The sequence below is a fragment of the Oncorhynchus clarkii genome, chromosome 1, assembly GCF_045791955.1.
Source record: "Oncorhynchus clarkii lewisi isolate Uvic-CL-2024 chromosome 1, UVic_Ocla_1.0, whole genome shotgun sequence".
Classification (NCBI taxonomy): Eukaryota; Metazoa; Chordata; class Actinopteri; order Salmoniformes; family Salmonidae; genus Oncorhynchus; species Oncorhynchus clarkii.
Genome location: NC_092147.1, coordinates 62,206,087 through 62,233,529, shown reverse-complemented (window position 1 = coordinate 62,233,529; position 27,443 = coordinate 62,206,087). Strand labels below are relative to the sequence as shown.

Below are 27,443 nucleotides of genomic sequence, written 5' to 3'. Positions count from 1 at the left end.
GAATTTGCGATGTTATTCAAATTAAAAGCCCAATAAATTCTCGCCTTTGTGTAATGATTTAACTCCCACCACTTGCGGGACATTTGTTATGAAGGTATATATAAATAACTGCACGAGGGCAGACAGTGACTGACAGGCTGTCAGACACGTCACAGTTACAAATAGGAGCTAGCTAGAAACAAGTTTTTCAAAGATTTCAAAGTGAAGGAAAGTAGACAATGAACGTAGGTTGTTCCAGCAAGAGTGGACATTGAAATATGTATTTATTGAGGTATCAGGGAAAGCTGTGTGCTTAGTGTGCAAAGAGAGCATCGCTGTCTTGAAAGACTACAACTTGTCCCGACACTTCCATTTGAAGCATGCAGAGACATTTAGGAATATGTCTTCTGAGCAGAGGGCAAGTGCATCGAAAGAATTGCTTTCTCAGTTGCAAAAGCAGCTAGGTCTTTTCACAAAACTGCATTCAGCAAACGATGGAATTGCGAGAGCTAGCTGTGTACTGTCCCACAAAACTGATAAACATACCAAGCCATTCGCTGAGGGCGAATTCATGAAATAATGTTTAATTGACTCTGCACCAATACTTTGCCCCGACAAGAAAGAGCTGTTTGAAAATGTTTCCCTGTCAAGACGAACAGTGACACGGCGTGTTGAGGGCATTGCAGAGAATATGGGACAACAGTTGAAAGACAAGGTAAAGGATTTTACCTATTTCTCCTTGGCCCTGGATGAGAGCAGTGATGCACGTGACACGGAGCTGGTGTTGATGTTCTTACGAGACATAACCCCAGACTTTAAAATTACAGAGGAGCTTGCTTCAGTGCAGTCAATGAAGTGCACAACCACAGGGAAATATGCATTGGAGGAGGTTAATAAGTGTGTGGCAAAACTGGGACTGAGTTTTGAAAAGTTATCCAGTGTGACCACTGATGGGTGCCCAAACTTGACAAGAAAAAGCATTGGCCTTTTGAAAAGGATACAAGATCAAATAGCTGAGCTGAACCCAGATCAGATTTTTTCCCCCCTGCATGCATTATTCATCAGGAGACACTCTGTAAATGTGATCTGAAAATTAGCGATGTTGTGGATACAGTCACTAAAGTGATAAACTTCATAAGAGCTAAATCTTTAAACCACAGGCAGTTTGTCTCACTGTGGGAAGAGACAGAGTCTTGTCATGCAGATCTCCCTTACCACAAAAACGTGAGTTGTCTGAATTTGGGGAAGGTGCTTAAAAGGGTGTTGGACCGGAAGTCAGAGATTGCTAAGTTTTTGCAAATGAAAGGAAAATATGTGGATTTCCCTCAACTGCAACATAAAGAATGGTTGGCTGATTTTGCCTTCACCGTGGACATCATGGCCCTCATGAATGAACTGAATTCCAAACCACAAGGGAAGGGCCTTTTTGCACATCAGATGTACAGCCTTGTCAAAGCCTTCAAGGGAAATTACTCCTCCTGAACCACCAAGTAGAAGTCAACAATCTCACCCACCTTCTGACACTATTAGTCTGTTCCCTATCAGATGACCAGCGGGAGAAGTATACCTCGCTGCTGCGCGCTTTGAACGGTGGGTTTTCTCATCGTTTTGAGGATTTCAAAGTGTTGGAAAATGACATGCTGTTGGTTTCCTCTCCTTTCACCTTGAATGTGGATAACACTCTCACTGACCTGCAACTTGAGCTTATCGATCTTCAGTCTGATGCAGTGATTGGAGAACTATTCAAAACAATGTCACTGACGAGGTTCTATGCATCTCTCGATGAAAAAACTTTCCAAAGATTAGGAATCATGCTCAGAAAATGTTTGTACGGTTTGGAACAACCTATTTATGTGAACAGACATTTTCAGTGATGAAATATAAAAAGTCAAGACACAGATCATCTCTTACTGACTCTCACCTCTCAGCAATCCTGTGCATAGCGACGTCAGAAACCATACCTGACTTCACTGCTCTAGTCAATGCCCATCAGAGACTTCACTCCTCAAACTGATTGAGTAATTTAAGTGTAATGTTGAGCTCTCTCTTTATTGTGTTTTTGTGCATACCCGTTAACAAGAGTTCTGTCCGTGGTGCTGAATGCACAGTGTAATTTTCCCTCCATGTAGTTCATTTCATGTTTAATAATGAAAATACCTACCAAACGGAGGACATGGATGTGGTTTATTTTTGTGCATGTTAAAAAAGTAAAATAAGTATCATATCTGGATGTTATTTACAGTAGATATATCTGTCAACACAGTCATACACATGATGTACAGTTGAAGTCGGAAGTTTACATACACCTTACCCAAGTACATTTAAACTCAGTTTTTCACAATTCGAGTAAAAATTCCCTGTCTTAGGTCAGTTAGGAACACCACTTTATTTTAAGAATGTGAAATGTCAGAATAATAAAAGAGAGAATTATTAATTTCAGCTTTTATTTCTTGCATCACATTCCCAGTGGGTCAGAGGTTGACATACACTCATTTAGTATTTGGTATCATTGTCTTTAAATTGTTTAACTTGGGTCAAACGTTTCGGGTAGCCTTCCACAAGCTTCCCACAATAAGTTGGGTGCATGAATTTTGGCCCATTCCTCCTGACAAAGCTGGTGTAACTGAGTCGGGTTTGTAGGCCTTCTTGCTCTCCCACGCTTTTTCAGTTCTGCCCACACATGTTCTATAGGATTGAGGTCAGGGCTTTGTGATGGCCACTCCAATGCCTTGTCTCTGTTGTCCTTAAGCCATTTTTCCACAACTTTGGAAGTATGCTTGGGGTCATTGTCCATTTGGAAGACCCATTTGTGACCAAGCTTTAACTTCTTGACTGATGTCTTGAGATGTTGCTTCAATATATCCACATCATTTTCCACCCTCATGATGCCATCTATTTTGTGAAGTACACCAGTCCCTCCTGCAGCAAAGCACAACCACAGCATGATGCTGCCACCCCCGTGCTTCATGGTTGGGATGGTGTTCTTCGGCTTGCAAGTCTCCCTATTTTTCCTCCAAGCATAACGATGGTCATTATGGACAAACAGTTATATTTTTGTTTCATCAGACCAGTGGACATTTCTCCAAAAAGTATGATCTTTGTCCCCATGTGCAGTTGCAATCCGTAGTCTAGCTTTTTAATGGCGGTTTTGGAGCAGTAGCTTCTTCCTTGCTGAGCGGCCTTTCAGGTTATGTCGACATAGGACTCGTTTTACAGTGGATATAGATGTTTTTTTTACCTGTTTCCTTCATCTTCACAAGGTTCTTTGCTGTTCTTCTGGGATTGATTTGCCCTTTTCGACACCAAAGTACGGTTATCTCTAGGAGACGGTTATCTCTCCTTCCGGAGCGGTATGACGGCTGCGTGGTCCCATGGTGTTTACACTTGCGTACTATTGTTTGTACAGATTAACGTGGTACCTTCAGGCTTTTGGAAATTGCTCCCAAGGATGAACCAGACTTGTGGAGTTCAACAAAAAAAAAATCTGAGGTCTTGGCTGATTTCTTTTGATTTTCCCATGATGTCAAGCAAAGAGGCACTGAGTTTGAAGGTGGGCCTTGAAATACATCCACATGTACACCTCCAATTGACTCAAATTATGTCAATAAGCCTATCAGAAGCTTCTAAAGCCATGACATAATTTTCCGTAATTTTCAAATTTTCTAAGTGAAATAATCTGTCTGTAAACAATTGTTGGAAAAATGACTTGTGTCATGCACAAAGTAGATGTCCTAATCGACTTGCCAAAACTATATTTAGTTAACAAGAAGTTTGTGGAGTGGTTGAAAGACTAGTTTTAATGACTCCAACCTAAGTGTATGTAATCTTCCGACTTCAAATGTATAATTCTGCCCCGCGATGGCAAAAATATATTCTAATGTGGCCCTCCATGGAAAATAATTGCCCAGGCCTGCAGTACTTCATCATCCTTTAAGTCTCGCAGCTCAGCATGATCAGCAAATTTGTTTAGTTTTTCATCAACATCTTTTTATCGATTCAGTGCAGAATGACACTTCAGAATGACACTTTTAAGGATCAGCCATTTATGTTCAGACCAGGAAGATAAACTCACTTACTCCCATTCTTCCTATCGCTCTGACTCCATCCAGGTGTCCCCAAACATAGCCATGGAGGCCTTTCTGATCAGGCCGTCTAACTTCCAGGGTCTTTCGTGCATGGCAGTACAGAGAGCCCCCCTGCCACCCTTCTCTGGTCAGAGGAACCAGGATGCCATCGGGGACACGCTGCTCAACTTCAAATGTCACACGGTCAACGGCAACGGCTCCCCCTCCAGCCAACTCAGCAAGGTGCAGTACATAGAAATAGAATGACTTGAAAATTAAGCACACATTGAAGGATGAACTTCCTGCTTTTACTCCATGGTTAATGGGTACAACATACATTCAATATGGCTGCCGGTCCTCCTGTTACAGAACGTTGACTTGAATGAGAATCTCTCTTCTAGGAATGACATTTCTACAATACCATAAGAGTTAATCAGAGATTGGACATTTAATTCTGTCCTAAAATTCTCTCTCTCTGTCTTTTTTTTATTTTTTAGATAATGCAGCTTGTTATGGTCAAGATTCAAATGCACCCACTTTGGTGTAAGAATAATAGGGCAGTGCTCCTGCCTGGCAGACTTGTTGTTGTCTATTACTCTCCATAAGTTGACATCCTGTTTTGGTGCAGTGGCATGCTGTAGATCAGCCTGTGATAGGTTGCACTGTAAAGGGGGAAGGGTCAGGATTGGTCGGGTAGTTCTGGAGTCAGTGTATGTAGGCCACTCTCCTGTGATTGATACTGTGGCCTTGTGTCCCTGTCACACTAAATCACTGTTACTCCATCATACCTCCTGCTGGCCCATCCCAAATGACAGATGCCACGTCAGCTACACTTTACAGTCTACATATGCAGACAGGGAAAAAACACTCCTCTGGCATTGAAGTGGCATTGTTTTTCAATGTTTCACTAGGTAGTTATACACATCAGCTACTGTGTGCGTGTGCGCGTGCTTGTGCTGGTGTGTGTGCATGTTTACTTTCGTGTCTGTGTGTTTCAGCATGCTTGTTGACTGTGTCCTCTTATGATTAGCTAATACTATCTACTGTGCTCAGCTATTATTTAGCCTGGTTGCCATGCCCAGTGCAGCTTTTCAGTGATCTCAGATGAACGAGCCATGGGGGAGAAAGGCAAGGCATTCCTTTGATGACTAAGCCGTCCCTTTGTGATGACCAATGACAGAGGTCGATGAGCATGACTAGGCTTATCGAAGTGAGCCAATTCCAAACCAAACCTGTGTGGCTTGATAGACAGGGAGCGATTGTCATTGAGAAAGTGAGCTCTCAATGGGAATGTGACATTGTGAGCGGCACTCAGAGCAGCAGCGGGCCACTTAGGGTTGGGATGGAAATGCTGCCAGCCTTCTCTCTCTCTGAGCTCTATCTCTCACTCTCTCTCTCTCTCTCTCTCTCTCTCCGCCCTATCTCTCTCTCTCTCTCATTGGCCTTGTCCTTGCTCTCCTCTGCTCTCCTATGGGAGTACAACCCTACGACGTGACACTGCATATGCAAAGGCCCCTCCTATAACTGCCGATCTCACACTGCCTCGCAGGCCCTTCCTCACTGTAACGGGCGCCCCTGGTAGCCCCTCACATCCACTGTTTAGAGGGTGCTTTTCCAGCCCAGTAATCAGCCTCGATTGCCACTTTTCATGTAGGCATCTGTTAGGATTGTTTTGTGCATAGGAATGCCATTTATGGGATTAGAATTAGAATCCTGGAGAAATCGGTTTACTGTTATTGGTTTTACTGTTATACACTTGTGGATAACAATGACAGTCACACCAGCAATAACTGAAATATGCTTTTGCTTCACGACAATATTTAGCTATTGCTCCATGACAATTGTCTGTGGCTCTCACCAAATGAGTGCTGGACAGCTAGCTATCCTGATGTAGTGAACAGTTTTGTTGGGATTCCCCCGCTTTGAATTCCAATATGGTGGGTACTGGCACATGCCCCTAGGCAAGGCTTCTACCATTGGGGGGGGGGGGGGGGGGGGGGGCTATTCAACTCCTGCCTGTAGTGCCTCCCGGTGGCTGGAGGTGTAAGTGCAGGGCTGCCGTAGGGCTCAGTGGTTCCCTTTGTCCATGTTTCACCCGCAGACCGAAAGAAAAGAAAGATGCAAAGCGGAAGCCTGACTCCACCGCTCGTCACTTTGACTGTGAAGACGGCGTGTGTGCTCAGTTTTGATTTAGAGAGCAAATCCATTCCGGCCACACACACACTCACGCAGACACGCATATGCACACACGCATGCACACACAAACACACATACACAAACACACACACTAATCTTCCACTCACACTCTCACTAGAACTGACATGCAACATCCCTCAGGAGGGGAGGATACTTCCACAAATATCGCCGCTCCCGTCTCTTCTTTCCCCAGGATGGAACACTGCATGTTTGGGGGAATTTCTCACCACCTCTCTGTGCTGCTGTAAGTTCAGTGTATTCTGTGCGACTGATGATCTTTACCAGTGTTCACACTGCTGGTATTTAAGCCGTAGTGCTGTTTTAGCCCCCACTCGCAGACTATCTGATCTCTATCTCTCTGGCTGTGTCTCATGCCTGCTTGTGCTGTGCTAGGTTAAACTGAGCTACTGCACAGAACATATGGTCACGCTGTGCCCACACACAGCCAAACGGGTGGCATTGCGCACATACACACACGCACACACACACACGCTTACATGTGCAACCACGATCACATGCATGTACGCACACACACACACACACACACACACACACACACACACACACACACACACACACACACAAACTAGATGCCAGACCTCAGCCACCAGCTCCATCCAACACATATGTTTTTAAATGTCTGGCTGGTAGCTAATTGGATGGGATAACAGTGAAATAGAAGGAATCTGGTTTGTGGATTTCCTCAAAAGAATTTCACTGAACGACCACACACTCTCCCTCAACAGTGCCAAGCTGCACAGTCACTTCAAACAAAATGTATAATAACAGAATATCAGGGGCATCATAGAGTCTGCCAGTACACTACTGTATTATTTAGTTTAATTTAACACATTTTGCATGCCTATTAATAAAGATTAGTTCTAGAGAGGAGAAGCACTCTCATGGGTGTGCAATACAGCTAATGATGCCTTTGATAAGATCACCTGAGTTTAACTCTACTTTACGTCGTCCACATGATCGCCTACTTATCATCCAAGCAGATTCTCTTTCAGTACCATCTGGTAAACATTATTAATCTCATCTGATGTAATTGCCCAGAGTCTTTTTCATTTAATTATTATTTATTTTTTACGTCGTCTTAAAGTTAAGCCAAAAAATATTTTTAAGTTCAAAGTCTGACAATTAGCCATCTATGCCGACATTTAGCACCTAGTCGCACACTCGTGCGTAAAATAACAGTTTTGAATAATGGGACACTGCAATTAAACAACAAAACAGTTAAGGGGTTTGAGTGAGTATAGCTACAGTGTAAAAACATACTTATCGACACATTTTGCTATTTCTCTCTTGAAATGGTATCAAAATGGGAAAACTCGACAAAAGTAAGCAATGTCCCAAAAGATATCTGTTAAGTATTAGTTTGCCTTGCATTTTCTTAGTGTTTCATTTAAATTAAATCATTAAAAGAGTGTTTTTAGGCACTGTGAGGGTGTGGTTAAGAGGGTGTGATTAAAAACGTCTTAAAAGCTAACGGAATAGCTAAGACTACAGGGGGTGCCAGTGATACCCTTCAGTAGAGGTATCGGCCAGTTAGGACAATATTTACCAGTCACTTCTCTCCCCCTTGCTCATTAAGCCATAATTAATTAGAGAAGGCCTGTGGCTGAGCTAGTGGGATATGCTAACCTCTCTGTTTAGATGCATTCCTGCTCCATAGAGCTTTAGTGCTTTTTAATTATGCGGCTGTTAGCTGTTAGCCACTAAACAGTCACCATGCAGGTTGGGGCTGCTGCTACCTCATCTGGGGAACTGTTAGTGCTGGAAATACACAACCACAGGCAGGAAGACACAACCACAAAATATCTCATGCAACAAGTGCTCAGAGACAAATTTAACTGACACAGCCTACTTTTTGAACACAGATGCAGTAATTCCCTGATAGTGATTTATAATATAATAATGAAATCCATTCATCATGTGCGTTTATCCAAAGGGACTTGTGAGTGCACACATTTTAAGCATGTGACCCAGTGGAAATTGAACTCCCAACCCTGGTATTGTTAGTGGCACGCTCTTAGCAACTGAGCCAAACAGGACCACACAGCTGTTATGAATTCCACGTGTCTAAATATACTCTCAATCATTCCATCATTATGTAGATACAGACTAGGAGTGCTGTTGAGAGTTCTGTGCACAAACCAATGGAGGAATTAAGCCATTTAAGTGGGTATCGACAGAGTGAAGGCTATTCATTAGCACATTGACCTGTATTCTTTTAGACGAGGGGAAGCACAGAGAGGAAATCATGCAAATTCTCCCGCCCGATTCATACCCAAATTACTCAAGGTTAATCGTATGTGTGCCGAATGCCATGTTTATGACATTAACTTCCATCCATTATTTTCATGGTTTCATTGCAGATACTTTATGTGTGTGTGTGTGTGTGCGTGCGCGCGTGCGCGCGTGCCTGTGACCATACATATGATGGCATTTGTGTTCTGTTCTATAACTGCAAAAGCATACAACAACAAAATGTTCCCTCTAAGCATTGCATTTTTTCAGGAGTAGGTCTCTAAAAACAAATAGGCCTGTGATGCTGCAGTGAGATGTGCTGAATGCTAAACACCGTGGAAACCCCCTCTACTCCTCGTAGTAAGAAGAGGTAGGGAGAAGGAGGAAGGGAAGGTGGGAGGGAAGGAGGAGAGTGAAGCAAAAAGAGAACTGGAGTTTAGGAAGAATGAGAACGAGGGAGAGACAGGGAAACGCGACAGATTAAGAGAAGGGATTGAAAATTGAGAAGCAGACAGGTAAAGAGACAGAGGGATATAGAAAGAGAGGGAGACGGAGGGACCAAAAGGCCTCCTGCGGCGACGGGGGCCTGGGATAAAAAAAAAATTAAAAAATAAATACAATATAAATATAGGACAAATCACAACGAGAGACACAACACTACATACTTCAACAGAACACAACACTACTTTAATAGAGAAAGAGAGATTGAGAAAGATAAATAGTTCCATCGACGGATAGAGAGAGCCAGTCACTGAGCATTTGGGGAGATCTGTCCATTTCCTCTGAACAGCTGAACAGAGGACAGAGGAAATTTGGTTCTCTTTGTGCCTTTGGAGCCTAGTCGCTCTAGCTGACTGGGCTTTGTGCAGCAGAATGGCCCTGGCTGTCCTTTGTCACGCCTGCTTCCCTGAGAGGGTCGGATATGTACGCACGCACGCACGCACGCACGCACGCGCACACACACACACACACACACACACACACACACACACACACACACACATACACACACACACCCTCCATTCCCATCCTGCTCTGCCGCAGTACAGCATTCACACTGTTTCATTAAGTGCCTCTGTTGCATTACCACGCTCATGTGCTGTACTGGACTGCTGGCTGCACAATGCTGTATTGTGAAGCTAGCTCCTCCTTATCTGTTTGCTGCTGGCTGTCCTATGCTATGCAGACAGAGCGTTATTTTGCTGCATAATGATTTATATTAAACGTTGGACTCTGCTGCACTGCACTACACAATATAGTTGTTGTTTGCCCCTGACAACTTTTCTTTGTGAATACCGTGCTTCAACATTTCTTATGGCAAGGCATGCTTTCATTGTAGATTGAATTCCTTGAAATCCCCCTCTGCTTATAGAGGGTGGGTCGAGGTGAGGGCATTATCAGCGCGACACATAGCTGATTCATAGATATGTGACGTACAGGGATTGTTGATGCCCCCGGCTGGCATTCAGTCATAGATTGTTAACTTTGATGAAGAAACCTCAACCTTTTATTTTAGAGGCTAGGAAATACAGTGTGCTTCCAGTTCGTTGTGTTATTAGGTCATATCAACTTAGTCCCGAGTTAAGACTTTCCTCACTTGAAGCAACGGCATGCCGTTTATCATCATAAGCCCTCTCTTTGTACTTTTGACCTGTCAACTTGTCTTGTTAATAGTCACGCATACAGTCATTTAGCATTGGCATTATTTCATTGGTAACCAATGGTAACCCGCCACATGTTATGATTCTGTCTCTCTCCCCCGCTCTTTCACATTGTTTCTCTGTCTATCTGTCTCTTCCCTATAGCGCTAAAAGGACCAATGTAGACCAATTGGCCAAGGGCTCCGTCCCCTGTTCTAGTTCATCTGTGCTGTCCGGCTTTATTTTTCACCTTTTTGCTTCTGACCTACAAATCACAGCTCCATTGACCCATATCATCACCCCCCCACCCCAGTCCTTACAGCTCCTTTAAACAGGGAGCAGCTGGGGAGCTGGTTTCAGTCTGTCTCTTTTGCTTTCTGTCTATGTCTTTCTCCCTCCCTCTACTACCTCCCTCCCTCCATCCTTCCCTGCATGCTATTACAAGCTGCTTTATTCCTTGTACATTCCTTGCCGGGCCATGTGGGGTAATTAAAGCTAAATGAACAAATAATAATATGCTGTAAGGAACCGTCTGGATGAAGGTCACGCAGAGTAGCACAAACATGCACACACACAAGCACACACACACACACACACACACACACACACACACACACACACGTGCGTGCAAGAGCATGCATACCCTGAGATGAGCACACAGTCAAACACACACACAGTCGAACTCTCATCAGATCCATCAAAGTCTGATCTCAGAAGCATAGCTCCCGGCTTTGGAGTAGCAGCGTTCCCTAAAGGACTAACCCTTAGTGCTCTGCAGTGTGTTTGCGTGTGCACCATCTGTGAGCTTTTGCGGTTCCCTCAATGCAAATTCTTAGATTAATTAATTGGAATGTTCCTATCCTGGCTGAGGTTCCACAGGCAGTATAATTACTGTAAAACCTTGTTGAGTTCTCAGTGTGTGTGTGTGTGTGTGTGTGTGTGTGTGTGTGTGTGTGTGTGTGTGTGTGTGTGTGTGTGTGTGTGTGTGTGTGTGTGTGTGTCTGGGTCCATTACGAATTCCATACTACTCTACCCACTCTCTCCCTCTACACCCACTCTCTATCTGTCCACCTTGTATCAACTGATGATGTAATAAATTGACAATAATGTAATAAATATGCTGAACGCATAACGTAATACAATTTTCTGCATAACGTTATGAAGTGGGTAAAACAAACCATGAATAAGTGATATAACTTTAACCAATATTGTATTATTCACTCTTTTTTATTTTCATGCATATCAGGTGTCATGCTTCAGAAATAGCTCACTACACAACAAACCACATTCCTAGCAGTAATATCAAGACAATTGACCCACCTCCCAATACATACCCACAACCCCAGTCAGTTAGTCAGTCAGTCAGTCAGTCTGTCTATCTGTCTGTGTAAATGAGGGAGAGAGAGAGTGTGTGTATGCTTGCTACATTTTTGGGGAAAAATAATACTAAAATCTCAACTGATATGCAAAAGTTTTTTTATAGATATAACCCTGCAAACTAAAATGAGTTGTTAGGACATCCACAGAATGTCACAAAATGGTTGCCTGAAGTGGTAAGGACGTCTCATGGAGGTGTCTAGTTCCCGGTTAGTTCTGGGGACATCCCCAAGGACATTTTTAGGACATTCATGGGATGTTGTTTCATGGTCCCCTGGAGGTTTTTGTCTAGTTCACAGTTTGACCCGGGGACATCCCCAAGGATGTTTACAACATTCTTGGAATGTTTTGTCATGGTCCCCTGGAAGTTTTTGTCTAGTACCCGGTTTGTACCGGGGACGTCACCTGATGGTCGACACCCAATGGTCGCAAAAAAATGTCATTTCAGTGCAGATGGCACTTTGATAAGTGCAGAGACGTATTATAGGTATGAATGTATATGTGACTTCTTAAATGCTACAGACTTTGTGGCACAGCAGAAAGATCAGCATACCCCAAATCCAGATGCTGTGAGTTCAAATCCCAATTTGGGTTGTATTGAAAAGTCAGTACTAAGTGATCATGTCATATGTAATCATATTGTCATTGATTTAAGATTTGACACTATTTTAGCTAAACGGCGTACCATGTACCTTAAAACCTATACCACTTAATTACTTTAATTATAATGGTTTGGCACACCTGGGACCATCAAGTGACAAAAACCTCCGGGGACCTTGACACAACGTCCCAAGAATGTCCTGAAAAGATCTTTGGGGATCTTCCCTGGACAAACCGGGAACTTGACAAAACCTCCAGGGAACCATGAGACAACTTCCCAGGAACTTCCTAAAAGTGTCCTCAGGGAGGTTCCCAGGGTAAACTGGGAACTAGACAAAACATCCGGGGGACCATGACAGAACGTCCTAAGAACGACCTCGGGGATGTCCCCGGGACAAACCGGGAACTAAACAAATCCTCCAGGGGACCATGACACAACGTCCTTACCACTTTAGGCGACCATTTTGTGACGTTCCGGTGACATCCTAACGACTAATTTCTGTTTGCAGAGATGTTCCCTTGGGACCATCACCCATGTCCTAATGACTTACAAAGGTCCTGACCTAGTCCTCAGTGACGTCCTGGTAACTTACAGGGAACTAGACAAAGGTCCCCCAAAGAACGTTGACCATCATGAAACATCCCCTTGTGGTCATTGAATATCCCATGGATAACATTCTATCAGAACCAAATATACACTTTTTCATAACTTTTCCTAATAGACATCAAAATACATTATTTTAACGTTATACTACGGCCAAACAGAGACCTGTACTGAACGTCTTCTTATGGTCCTGAGGTTAACGTCATGTTTTAATGTTCCTAGAGTGGGATAACGTCTCGACCTTATGGGAACCTCACATAATGTCATTAAGACGTCCCCTGTTTGCTGGGAACCCAGTTGTAGACTGAACTGAACCATACAAGAGAGAGGGTGGAGAAGCAAGAGCTATATCTCTGCCCAAAATATGTCCACATCAAGCAGATCCTTAGTTATTAAGCAGGTGAGGTGTTTTTTTGTATGGACTCCAGAGATTCCAGAGGCTTTTTCGATGCCACCAAGGCGTTGTATGGACTCATTTACCTCAGTCTAAACCCCTTTCGCTCCAAAGATGGTCAAAAGCTGTTGAAGAATGACAAATCAATTCAATGGGATTCCAGGTAGCAAAAGCAACCACTGTTATATGGCCTTTATAAATCTTGCCTTCTGACTCTGTGAACCGCCATGCTCTCTGGCTGATTCTGTCAAATTCACCAAAATACTGCTGCGTGACAACATGTCAGCTTTAGTACTCAGCAACAGTGGCGCTGAAACGGAATCCTTCAAGGTTGACACTGGAATTATTGCACCCACCCTGTTTCCTATTTTTCATTGCTGCAATCCACCACCTCACAGGCTAAAATCTGCTGCAGGGATCCAAAATGATGTACAGAACAGACGGCAAACTCTTCAACCTCAACAGATTCAAGGCCAAGAGCAAAATCACCACCACTTCCATTGTAGAGCTCCAGTATGCAGATGATAATTCCATCACTGCCCATTTAAGAAGAGGACATTCAGTGCATCCTGGAAGCTTTTGCAAAGGCATGCAAGCTTCTGGGTCTGGCCCTAAACATAAAACATACAAAAATCCTCCACCAACCACACACTGAAAAAAATTCATCAGCCCCAGCTAAACATTTTGACAAAACCTCTCTTGAAAACGTGGACCACTTTCCCTACCTTGGCAGCCTTTTCTCAGCCAACATTGACACTGAAATGCACCACTGCCTAATCTGTGCCAGTGGAGCCTCCTTAAGATCGAGGAAAGGAGTCTACGACGATTGTGGCATCCAGGCCATAACTAAAATCTTGGTCTAGTGCTCCCCACCCTACTGTATGGGTCTGAAACATGGACCACATACAGCAGGCACCTTAAAGCCTGGGAGTCGCACTATCAAAGATGTCTCTGCCACATGATGAGGATCAGCTGGGAAGACAGGTGCACCAACAACAGTGTCCTTGAGAAGGCAAACATCAGCAGCATCCCCACCACCAACACCAGCTCTGATGGACTGGCCATGTTGTCAGGATGCCCAACTCTTGCCTCCCAAAACAGGTCCTGTATTCACAACTAAATGCAGATCACCGGGCCCCTGGAGGACAAAATAAGCAGTTAAAGGACAACCTAAAGAATAACCTCAAAAAGTGCCACTTAAATATCTCCAGCTGGGAAGACACTGCAAAAGATAGGTCAACATAGAGGAAAACTGTCCATGAGAGAGTAGCACGGTACGAAGAAGAGTAGCACGGTACGAAGAAGTTGCCACAGAGGACAAGCAGCAACTTCAAAAGGAGAGACTTTCCATCTAGAAGGCTTACCAACCACCACCAGTCACCGCTGCCCACAGTGCACAAAAATATGTGGCTCCCGGAACGGCCTCTTCAGCCATCTGAAGACCCACAATTAGGACCCACCAAGAAGACAATCATGCTCGACACCAAGTGATTGGCAATGATGATTCCACATGTAGCACCCTCTTCCCAAAACCATCCATTACTCTTTCTAAGGCAGCATTTGGTGAAAAGAGGAGAAGTACTGTACCTGTAATGAAATTAATCCTGATCCTCCGTATAAGCTTGTTCTGAGAGCTCATCCATCTCTCAATGAAGTGTGCAACCTTTTCTTTGGCAGTAATCCAGTCTAGCTCCTATGTTTGTCTGAAGATAACCAGACGGACAGACAGAAACGAACCGCCTGCCTGATCCAAATCCAAACCTGCATGGGGAGGTAATAATAGCACCTGGACATACATTATTACATGGCCAAAAGTATGTGTCATCGAACATCTCATTCCAAAATCATGGGCATTAATATGGAGTTGATTCTCCGTTTTGCTGCTACTCTTTTGGGAAGGCTTTCCACTAGAAGTTGGAACATTGCTGCGGGGACTTGCTTCCATTCAGCCACAAGAGCACTAGTGGGGTTGAGCACTGATTTTGGGCGAATAGACCTGGCTCGCAGTCGGCTTTCCAATTCATCCCAAAGGTGTTCGATGGGGTTGAGGTCAGGACTCTGTGCAGGCAAGTCAAGTTGTTCCACACTGATTTTGACAAACCATTTCTGTATGGACCTCACTTTGTACACAGGGGCATTGTCATGCTAAAACAGACCGTTGCCACAAAATTGAAAGCACAGAATCGTCTCTGGGATGTCATTGTATACTGTAGCGTTAAGATTTACCGTCCCTGGAACTAAAGGGCCTAGCCCGAACCATGAAATAGCCCCAGACCATTATGCCTCCTCCACCAAACTTTACAGTTTGCACTATGTGTTAAGGCAGTTAGCATTCTCTTGGCATCCGCCAAACCCAGATTTGTTCGTCGGACTGCCAGATGGTGAACGCGTTTCCACTGCTCCAGAGTCCGATGGCGGCGAGATATACATCACTACAGCTGATGCTTGACATTGCGTGTGTTGATCTTAGACTTGTGTATGGCTGCTCGGCCATGGAGACCCATTTCATGAAGCTCCTGACGAACAGTTATTGTGCTGACGTTGCTTCCAAAGTCAGTTTGGAACTCGGTAGTGAGTGTTGCAACCTAGGACAGACGATTGCATACATGTTTCAGCACTCGGTGGTCCCGTTCTGTGAGCTTGTGTGGCCTACCACTTCGCAGCTGAGCCGTTGTTGCTCCTAGACGTTTCCACATCACAATAACATAATTTACAGTCGACCGGGGCAGCTCTAGCCTGGCAGACATTTGATGAACTGACTTGTTGTAAAGATGGCATCCTATGACGGTGCCAGCTTGAATGTCACTGAGCTCTTCAGTACGGGCCTTTCTACTGACAATGTTTGTCTATGGAGATTTTATACACCTGTCAGCAACGGGGGTGGCTGAAATAGACTAATCTACTCATTTTAAGGGGTGTCCACATACAATTGGCAATGTAGTGTACTTCCAGCATCAGAAATCCTTAGACATGCAGTGCTATTTCTGAATTTTCAAACACACCACTCTTAGGTATCACAAAACCTTTTCAGTTTTCTCAGTAGTAGAATTGAAAGAATGCGAAACAGTTTAATAATTTAAACACATACCATACCATTCCCTTACTTTTCATGTGTCATTCTGTCAATATCAGATTTTCTAGCAGGTAATTGAAGTCAGAGAGCAGAGAAAGAATAGGAGAGAGAGATGGCGAATAAAAAGAAGCAAACAACAGAAAACAAGTATAGAAAATGTGACAAAGCTAGCTCTGGCTTGGTCTGGTACACTGTTTCCTAAATCATATCACTTGCTGTGATATATAAGGCTTTCTTCCCACCAACTGACTGAGTGTCCCTGGCTCTGGCTCTGCTTCAGTGGTGATAGTGCCTGGGTGATCATTAAAGCTGTTTGCTCCTGGCGGCTGGAGTGGTCTCCGAACGGCTGTTTCCCGGACAGCATTGAGCTGACAGCGCTGGTGGGTAAATCCCAAAGGATTAGAGCCGGCGTGAGGCACAGTCCTTGTCTGATGATTGGTACATTGTTTCAAGGCACTTGGGCTCTGGCTGCCTGGCAGATTGAAGGCGAGGGAGGTAGTGAGAGAGGGAGAAACGGGTGAAAAGAGAGTGTGAAAGAGAGAGGGAGAGAGCAGGAGAGAGAGCAGGAGAGGGATAGGACAGAGAAAGAACAGAGAGAGAGATGAAAAGGCAGGTGAGTGCTTTGCTAAATAACACAGTGTTCTCTGTGATTGTACTTCCAGCAGTGTTAGAGGACACTTGACGTGATCTGAGTGATTATCCAAGGTGAGTTAGAGAGAGCTGCCATGATGGGGACAATGAATACTGAACACAGATATAAATGCAACATGCAGCAATTTCAAAGATTTACTGAATCACAGTTCATATACGGAAATCAGTCAATTGAAATAAATAAATGAGGCCTTAATCTACCCGATAGCAATGAATTACATATTTTCATTAAAATGTTATTTTGATAAGTAAATTCATAACATTTCATTCTTCCACTAGAAGATATAGTCCGGACAAAAATCTGGTTGTTCGTTTTGTTCGAAGCGACCCAGTCGTTAATTATTTTTGCATAGTTGCTTCGCAAAAGAACTGGTCGTGCGTTCTAAACAAAATGTTTGCTATGCAGGCTGTATAATGTTCTTGTCACTTTCTTGCTAGCTAGCTTCAGCTAACTCAGTAACGTCAAAGATTGCACTTGGAATGACAGTACATTAGTTGCATTTTTGTTGGTTTTAGATTTTTTTCTATTGGCATTTACTTGGATATATCCATGATAATGACATTGATGTTTGATTTCGCCTGGCTCAGAAAAATTTCGCCTGGCACAGTTCACTTTCTATGTACAGTATGGTACAGAGATCGAGACTGCTGTTTTTTAACGTTACGGCGAGGGTAATCACGCAAGAGTTGGGTTGGCTACACTAGCTAGTTACTTCCCTCGCCGTACGGTTAACAGAACTGCGGTAAAGCAGTTCTCGGCAAGCGGGGAAGGACTACACTATGTACTGGTGTTTCCTATCTAGCTATCAGCCTCCTTCTTCAGTGTGTTTTTTCTCACAGTTGGCATCCAATGTTGGTGCATTTCAGCCAACTACTGTGCTGGAGTGTGGTCCAGAGATGGCGCTAACAGCCTCACACCCTGACTACACCATTCGTGTCACATGCTCAAGCATTACAAAATACATTTAGAAATCTATATTATTCAATTATTGCACCCACACTGCTCGCGTGCGTGAACGAGCGTCTGCGTTTCCAAGGGCTAAAATAGAAGTCAGTTCTATTTGTGACGCAGATCGTGGTGTCCTACCTCTCCCATCTCCTCATTGGTTTAATGAAGCAGATACCCACGTGCCATCTCATTGGTTATACCCACGTGGGTGATTGAAAGACGAACTGTGTTGTCGGTCGTCGTGGTAATTCTATGAAAGTTTAGATGCCAATCACCATATAAAGGAAGATATTATTGAATACAGCAAAGTAAGGAACTATGCTCGTCCACTCAGCATCAAGGATCCAAACAACCAGTTTTATAATTAGTAGAAATGCCTGTAATGTGGCCCTTCATTATTATATCAATAAAGATTTGACTGTATAAGTGCCCAATATGGCACACAATATATGGACATGTTCATATCCATTTGGTGACACTGATACCCTTATTCTTTCATTCTCTTGAAATATCCTGTCAAGTCACATTACATGCTGCAAGATTGTGAGCAGAATAGGGACTGACTGTCTCAAATGAATTTAGATGGAGGTATCCTGTCTGGGGCTCAGCTTTAATATATTACATGTTAAGGTGATGGGGACTTCCCCTGTCATTCAGTTTTCATTCATACCTTCCACATCCCCCCTCATTTTCTCTCTTACAAGCTTTCTCAATGTTTAGTTTCTGACGGTTAAACCAGACTGAAAGCTATGCTCAAGTGAAAGAAAGTTGAGCGGCTAAGTGCAGCATTCAGTCTGGTTTAACCAGGCTTGTTTTGACTCCCTTGTTGTCCGTTTTCTCCAGGTTCAGATTTCATTCAAATGCTCCTTTGATCCATGCCTGTTGTCTCTGTTGACATTAAAGAGTCTGTTAATGTAAATGTTAACGATACCATAATTGCGGAGATTGAATAAGGTGTTTGGTCTGATTTGCCTTTGTCTTTTCTTTAATTTTGTATCAAGCTGCACTGAAGAGCCCCGAAGCTACAGGGCTAGCGGTGGCGTGGAAACAAAAGCCTTAAATTGGGTTTGGCACTGGGCTTTAATGGTCCAATAAAAATCTGTTTCGGCCAATAGCAACTACTAGCCTGTCACCAGCTAGTCCTCCACTCCACTAGTCTCTTTCCCTCCCATCCCACTGCACATCTGTGCGAGTGCACTTCAATCAGGCTCATTATGGTCTGCAGCTTTTTATAGCGCACGGAAGTCCGCACTCAAGATGGCTTTTCAATTAAGTAAATTGGCTCCCGATGATGTCGGTTTAGCTTGATTCAGCATTGATTGCCGGATCATCCTGTCCCTGAGGGGTATACTACTCAGGCTTTTCTAAAGTTAGCCAGCTTCAGTTAGCGTCACATTTCAGCTTGGGTTTAATCCGTGTTACGACGATGGATATTACTCGTTCGCCTGCCGCTAGCAGGCTTCTTTTTTAAATTCTTTAAAAAAAAAAGATTTTTATTATTTGTATTTTTATTTTATTTTTTATCTGCGGTTGTCGAGAGTGGCTAGTCAAATGCCGAACTCTTCATTGAGACAATACTGAAGCATCAATCCATGGGCAAGTCAGTGCCACATTTTCATTTAGGCCGAAATCAAAATCAAAGAAAGTTATCTTGGAAATTCAGCAGGCTATGGTGTAAAATAGGCTTTTAGAAGTGCTGTTTTTATTTTATTACTTATCATTAATGGCGTCTTTGGTGTGCTTATCAATGCATGAGCAGCTGTTTTCCCACTCCTATGGATCAAATAATTGTATTAAAGCTGCAATATGTAACTTTTTGGGCGACCTGACAAAATTCACATAGAAATGTCAGTTATATATCTGTCATTCTCATTAAAAGCAAGTATAAGAAGCGGTAGATATGTTCTATGTGCTCTCTTTCTATGCTTCCCGTTTTCAGTTTTGTCTTTGGGATTTGTACATCAGCTTCAAACAGCTGAAATATTATATTTTTGGTTATGGAAAATATAGATAGATGATTCTCTACACTATACTTGCTTGTTTTGTCACATAAACTGAATTTAGGCAAACTATTTTAATTTTAGAAACCAGAACATGGCGGAGAGATTTCTGAATAGTTTGCTAAGTGTGTCCTTTGAGCATGTGTCGACACTAATAGGATCGAAAGAAAGGCAGCACTGATTTCTGATCAGCTTTTCCCCATTAACATAAGAACATAATTATTCCACAATACTGATGACGGATCAGCTCCTAAAGCGATATCACCTAATGGCTGCAAATATTGCAGAAGTTTATTTGAATGCTTACCCTATAATAATGCACTCAATCACAGATTCATTTGGCACATCATTGTGCACAGCTTAGGTTACAAATATATTGAAACATATCACAGACAGTAACCTACAAGTAGCAAAATAGAACTCAATTGATTGAACATGAACAATTATAGCCTTCCCTACTGTTTATATTTGAATACAGTCATCTGTTTTCATTGGAAGCATATTTTTATATGTTGCTTGTTTGTATCAATTGCAAAGACATTGGCAACTTTGAATTTGTAGTCAACTTTGTTATGAAGTTATCAACTGTCACAGAGAGATGGATTAACCCTGTGATTCTATGTTTAGCAGAGATCTTCTGTGTAAAAAGTAACGTGGGAGGGCAAAAAAGCTTCTAACCACGCACTTACAACGCCTTCAGAAAATATTCACACCCCTTGACTTTGTCCACATTTTGTTGTGTTGCAAAGTGTTTTAAATGGATTTCATTGTAATTTTTTGTAATTGATATCCACAAAATACGCTGGCAATGTGGAAGAAAAACATTTGTAAAAAATATATTAAACACAAATATATCTTGGGGCGGCAGGTTGTCTAGTGGTTAAAGCGTTGGGCCAGTAACCGAAAGTTTGCAGGATCGAATCCCCGAGCTGACAAGGTAAAAATCCGTTTTTCTGCACCTGAACAAGGCAGTTAACCCACTGTTCCTAGGCTGTCATTGTAAATAAGAATTTGTTCTTAACTGACTTGCCTAGATAAATAAAGGTTAAATAAATACAAAAATTGTTAAGTATTCAACCCGCTGAGTCAATACATGTTAGAATCACCTTTCCACAGCTGTATTGCGCAACATTTTCCCATGATTATTTTCTAAATTCTTCAAGCTCTGCCAAATTGGTTGTTGATCATTGCTAGACAAACATTTTCAGGACTTGCCATATATTTTCAAACAGATTTAAGGCAAAACTGTATCTCGGCCACTCAGGAACATTCTTGGTAAGAAACTCAAGTGTAGATTTGGCCTTGTGTTTTAGGTTATTGTCCTTGTAAGGGGGTGAGTGTAGCTGGTGCATAGAAGTCAGGCGCAGGAGAGCAGAGATGAGTGGACAAAGCACTTTACTGAGGCAATCATTTGCACAGAACGCAACCGCTTCACAAAACAAATGTCCAACAAACAAGTGAGGCAGCACAAAGTACAAAAACCCAAGTACAAAGTATCGGCTGCCACAAAGCACTGGTAATAAAACAAAACCCGGCGCAAACCAGCCAGAAGCGTGCCAACCTTGACAATAAACAATTTCACACACAGACATGGGGGAACAGAGGGTTAAATACATGACAAGTAATGAGGGAAATGTAAACCAGGTGTGTGGGAAAACAAGACAACAAATGGAAAATGAAAGGTGGATCAGCGATGGCTAGAAGACCGGTGACGTCGACCGCTGATTGCCGCCCGAACAAAGAGAGGAACCGACTTCGGCGAAAGTCATGACTGTCCTGCTGAAAGGTGAAGTCATCTCCCAGAGTCTGGTGGAATTCAAACTGAACCAGGATTTCCTCTAGGATTTTGCCTGTGCTCAGCTCCATTACGTTTATTTTTTATCCTGAACAACTCCCCAGTTCTTAACGATTACAAGGATAGCCATAACATGATGTAGCCACCACGATGCTTGAAAATATGGCGAGTTCAATACAAACATTTGTAAAATATGGAAAAACAAAACAAAAACATAATCATTCCAAAAGATCTTTCAGCACCCCGATGGAGTTGAGCTTGTGACAGAGTTGATGTTTTACGGAGTTGACAAAGTGCATATTTTTTATTTTGAAGTGGTACGCAAAATAGCAAAAAGTCATATTCTGTCTTAGTCTATAACGGAGATGGAGTTGACAGGTTATGGTTGTGGTCATGGTGATATCAATAATGTTTGTTTAAATCTATCAAAAGTAGAGGACCTTCAGGAACATTAATTGGTTTGTTGCACTCCATCAAATCAGGAGATCATTTCTGATAAATTTTTGACAAATCTGACGGACTAAAACTCAGGACACATTTTTTAGGAATTACAGTTTTGAGAGAAATATTACTTAGTCAGTTAATATTCATTTTATCCAGTTTTTAGAATTTTAAACACTTATGGAGTGTGAAATTGTAATCCTTTGCTCTAGACAAGGGCATTTCCTCACACACAGCAGACATGGAAATGAATAACATAACAACTATTTAGAAAATGTAGAAAATATAGATATTTTTCATTGAAGTCATTTTAAAGCTCAAATAATGAAAGAACATATACAGTGGGGCAAAAAAGTATTTAGTCAGCCACCAATTGTGCAAGTTCTCCCACTTAAAAAGATGAGAGAGGCCTGTAATTTCATCATAGGTACACGTCAACTATGACAGACAAAATGAGAAAAAAAAAATCCTGAAAATCACATTGTAGGATTTTTAATGAATTTATTTGCAAATTATGGTGGAAAATAAGTATTACGAAGCCACAAGATTCAACAACTTAGACATATACTGAACAAGTCCCACAGACATGTGACTAACAAATTGAATAATGTGTCCCTGAACAAAGGGGGGGCGGTCAAATCAAAAGTAACAGTCAGTATCTGGTGTGGCCACCAGATGCATTAAGTACTGAAGTGCATCTCCTCCTCCTCCTCCTCCTGAAATCCTCCAGATTTGCCAGTTCTAGCTGTGAGATGTTACCCCACACTTCCACCAAGGCACCTGCAAGTTCCCGGACATTTCTGGGGGGAATGGCCCTAGCCCTCACCCTCCGATCCAACAGGTCCCAGACGTGCTCAATGGGATTGAGATCCAGGCTCTTCGCTGGCCATCCCAGAACACTGACATTCCTGTATTGCAGGAAATCATGCAAAGAATGAGCAGTATGGCCGGTGGCATTGTCATGCTGGAGGGTCATGTCAGGATGATCCTGCAGGAAGGGTATCACATGAGGGACGAGGATGTCTTCCCTGTAACGCACAGCATTGAGATTGCCTGCAATGACAACAAGCTCAGTCCGATGATGCTGTGACACACCGCCCCAGACAGTGACGGACCCTCCATCTCCAAATCGATCCCGCTCCAGAGTACAGGCCTCTGTGTAACGCTCATTCCTTCGATGATAAACGCGAAACCGACCATCACTCATGGTGAGACAAAACCACAACTCGTCAGTGAAGAACCCTTTTTACCAGTCCTCTCTGGTCCAGCGACAGTGGGTTTGTGCCCATAGAAGACGTTGTTGCCGGTGATATCTGGTGAGGACCTGCCTTACAACAGGCCTACAGGCCCTCAGTCCAGCCGCTCTCAGCCTATTGCGGGCAGTCTGAGCACTGATATAGAGGGATTGTGCGTTCCTAGTGTAACTCGGGCAGTTGTTGTTGCCATCCTGTACCTGTCCCGCAGGTTACACGTGGTCTGCCACTGCGAGCATGATCAACTGTCCATCCCGTCTCCCTGTAGCGCTGTCTTAGGCATTTCACAGTATGGACATTGCAATTTATTGCCCTGGCCACATCAGCAGTCCTCATGCTTCCTTGCAGCATACCTAAGGCACGTTCACGCAGATGAGCAGGGACCCTGGGCATCTTTCTTTTGGTGCTTTTCAGCGTCAGTAGAAAGGCCTCTTTAGTGTCCTAAGTTTTCATAACTGTGACCATAATTGCCTACCGTCTGTAAGCTGTTAGTGTCTTAACGACCTTTCCACAGGTGCATATTCATTAATTGTTTATGGTTCATTGAACAAGCATGGGAAATAGTGTTGAAGTTATTTGGATTTTTATGAATTATCTTTGAAAGACAGGGTCCTGAAAAAGGAACGTTTCTTTTTTTGCGTTTATATTTTGAGTTTATATTGATATACTATAGAATTCACTGTAGGGTTTTTGCTTTTACGCAAAACACTATAGTGAATACTGTAGTATTTACTGCAGTGTTTTTGCGGACATGACTGTCCGGGCAGGCAGGCAGGCAGTATACTATAATTCTATAGTAAGTGGTACAATAGTTTTCTATAGTAAACTGTAGTATTTTCTATGTGGGTAATGACCAAGTGAATTAATTATACTGTATGACTGTCCTACATGAAAAGTTGTTTAGAGAGCAAATAAAGTAGGACTCGTAAACTGTTTTTTTGTGTTTTTTTTTTTTACTTATTTCAACCTCTTTACCTCCTGGAGATGGTTGGTCCCTCAGGTACCAATGAACACTTAATTTATTCATTAAATGCCATTATCAGATTATCTCAATTAATCAGAGTGTTCTGTTTCAGTAAATAGAGTCGGAAGATGACAGAGACTCACCTGAATGCGTTTCAACTCCTCACCCCTGCTGTCGAGAAGCAAGCTGCCAAATGGGGTTGTTGAATGAGGGGTTCTGATTAAGAATGGATGATGTTGGTACAAGGGGAAGCTAAACAAAACAAGCAGGTGCCGAAACAAGGGCCCAGGCTTATCTCAGAGCATGAATAATGTACAGGCGGAAAGCACTAACATTCTGTTAGCACCGTTAGCTGTAAACAGACAATTAACATAGTATGAGAACTGCCTAGTAGTGGGCTAGCTGAGGTATTTCCTTGTCCTCAGGAGAAGGGGGAGGAGTCATGGATTAGGTCATCAACACACACACAAATGCACACATTGCCACACACACACACACGCCCTGGAATATATTATTTGTTTATTTATCCTTTATTTAAACAGGGAGTCACATTGAGATTAAAAATCTATTTTACAAGAGAGCCCTGTACACATTACAATAAAAACAGAATATTAAAACAACATACACTACTTATACATTACTTATATTTAACACAAATTTCAAATCTGTAAGTCATTTCTGTATTGAATCAAAGTCATGCTGAAGTTCACGAATGGCCTGCTGCACCGAGGTGGCACAGGAATACAAAACTGTGTCATCTGCATAGAGATGAATCTGCATAGAGTATTAAAACAGTGTTTCCGATGTCGTTAATATACAAAGTGAACAATAATGGACCCAAAATCCACCCGAGGAACACCTTTTTGAATCTCAAGAAATTCAGATTTAACCACATCTATCAAGATGGCCTGAGTTCTGTCGCAAAGATACAGTTGAAGTCGGAAGCTTTGTGATGGCCACTCCAATACCTTGACTTTGTTGTCCTTAAGCCATTTTGCCACAACTTTGGAAGTATGCTTGGGGTCATTGTGGGGTGACAGGTAGCCTAGTGGTTAGAGCGTTGGACCTGTAACCGAAAGGTTGGAAGATCAAATCCCCGAGCTGACAACGTACAAATATGTCGTTCTGCCCCTGAACAAGGCACTTAATCCACTGTTCCTAGGCCGTCATTGAAAATAAGAATTTGTTCTTAACTGACTTGCCTAGTTAAATAAAGGTAAAAAAATGTATTGTCCATTTGGAAGACCCATTTGCGACCAAACTTTAACTGATGTCTTGAGATGTTGCTTCAATATATCTACATAATTTTCCAACCTCATAATGCCATCTATTTTGTGAAGTGCACGAGTCCCTCCTGCAGCAAAGCACCCCCACAACATGAAGCTGCCATCCCCATGCTTCACAGTTGGGATGGTGTTCTTCAGTTTGCAAGCCTCCCCCTTTTTCCTCCAAACATAATGATGGTCATTATGGCCAAACAGTTCTATTTTTGTTTCATCAGACCAGAGGACATTTCTCCAAAAAGTAAGATATTTTTCCCAATGTGCAGTTGCAAACCGTAGTCTGGCTTTTTTATGGCGGTTTTGGAGCAGTGGCTTCTTCCTTGCTGAGCGTCCGTTCAGGTTATGTCAATATTGGACTCGTTTTACTGTGGATATAGACACTTTTGTGACAGAACGCATCTTCTTCCTGATCGGTATGATGGCCACGTAGTCCCATGGTGTTTATACTTACGTACTATTGTTTGTACAGATGAACGTGGTACCTTCAGGCGTTTGGAAATTGCTCCCAATGACGAACCAGACTTGTGGAGGTCTAAAAAAAAATTCTGAGGTCTTGGCTGATTTATTTTGATTTTCCCATGATGTCAAGCAAAGAGACACTTTTTGAAGGTAGGCCTTGAAATACATCCACAGGTACACCTCCAATTGACGCCAAATTATGTCAATAAGCCTATCAGAAGCTTCTAAAGCCATGACATCATTTTCTGGAATTTTCCAATTTTCTAAGTGAACTAATCTGTCTGTAAACATTATTGTTAGAAAAATGATGTGTCATGCACAAAGTAGATGTCCTAACCGACTTGCCAAAACTATGGTTTGTTAAGAAGACATTTGTGGAGTGGTTGAAAAACGAGTTTTAATGACTCCAACCTAAGTGTATGTAAACTTCTGACTTCAACTGTATGTGGATATCCATGCTTTTGGAATGCTTCCAGATAACAATGTTGAATAAAACATTTGGGCTACTGAGCCAGCAATAAGCAGACCAGGCTCCAAATTATCAGCCCATTTGTATTTTTTGTCTGTTAACAAAGCATCCAGGCCTTCTTTATCAGTGAATTTCCGGGGGAAAAAAACCCTGACCAGCGTTTTCAGAATCATTCAATAGATTTTCACCATCTACTGTACATCCAAACTACTCTTTCAAGAGCTGGCTTTGAAATATATTCAAACATAAAGCCTGCAGAGATAAAAGGGTGATTAAATGCATTAATGATATCAATTTTGTCAGTAATAGGGCCAGAATCTAAATTAATTTATTGGGGGAGAGAAGAGGAGACCCTTCAGTGATTTAACCGCTTTTCAAAATGTAGCTGGATTCCCTGTACATTCAGATAGTGTATTATTAACATAATAATCAGATTTAGCTTTTTTAACTAGTTTTACACAGATATTTATCAATCGCGGGAAAGACTGCCAGTCTGGGCCTGAGTCTGTGAATCGAGCTTTGGCCCAGGCACCTTCTCTGAAGTGTATGACTCTGGACTGAACCAAGCAACGACGACAGCAGCTTATTAGCATTGGCCTCACCTTTCCTGGAAAACACTTTTGTGTGTGGCAACTCATAAATAGCATAACAGCCAAATAAAAAAGAGCTTTCAAGTAGTTAAACAGTTACTAATGTGAGAAAGCTTCCAGGATAGTGACCATTCAAGTCCCACTCTATGATATTTGAATTATATATCCATTTATTTTTTGAAGAACATCAACCAATCAATGGGAAGATAGAGATATGTTTATGGGCCTTTAGCGTTGAACTGGCTCCCTCCCTCCAGAAGACATTGGTTGACTGAGGATGTTTACATGCTGTGGTCTTTGGACCTGTAGCACTTATCAGGGACTCAGGGCCCCAGGAGTGAGCTGGAAGCTTAGAGAGAGACTTGCTTGTGAAAGGAATGAGTTTGTGATATTTATAGACCTGAAATAC

At 42.5% G+C, this 27,443-nt stretch overlaps 1 protein-coding gene across 2 annotated transcripts in view; it reads left to right on the top strand.

Moving 5' to 3' along the window:
- LOC139410176 (adhesion G protein-coupled receptor A3-like) overlaps positions 1-27,443 on the top strand; it is a 278,756-nt gene that overhangs the window by 149,899 nt on the left and 101,414 nt on the right. For both annotated transcript variants that reach the window (XM_071155639.1, XM_071155632.1), the window contains exon 12: positions 4,089-4,286. In XM_071155639.1, the coding sequence (XP_071011740.1) occupies positions 4,089-4,286 (198 nt within the window). The remainder of the gene's footprint in view (positions 1-4,088; positions 4,287-27,443) is intronic.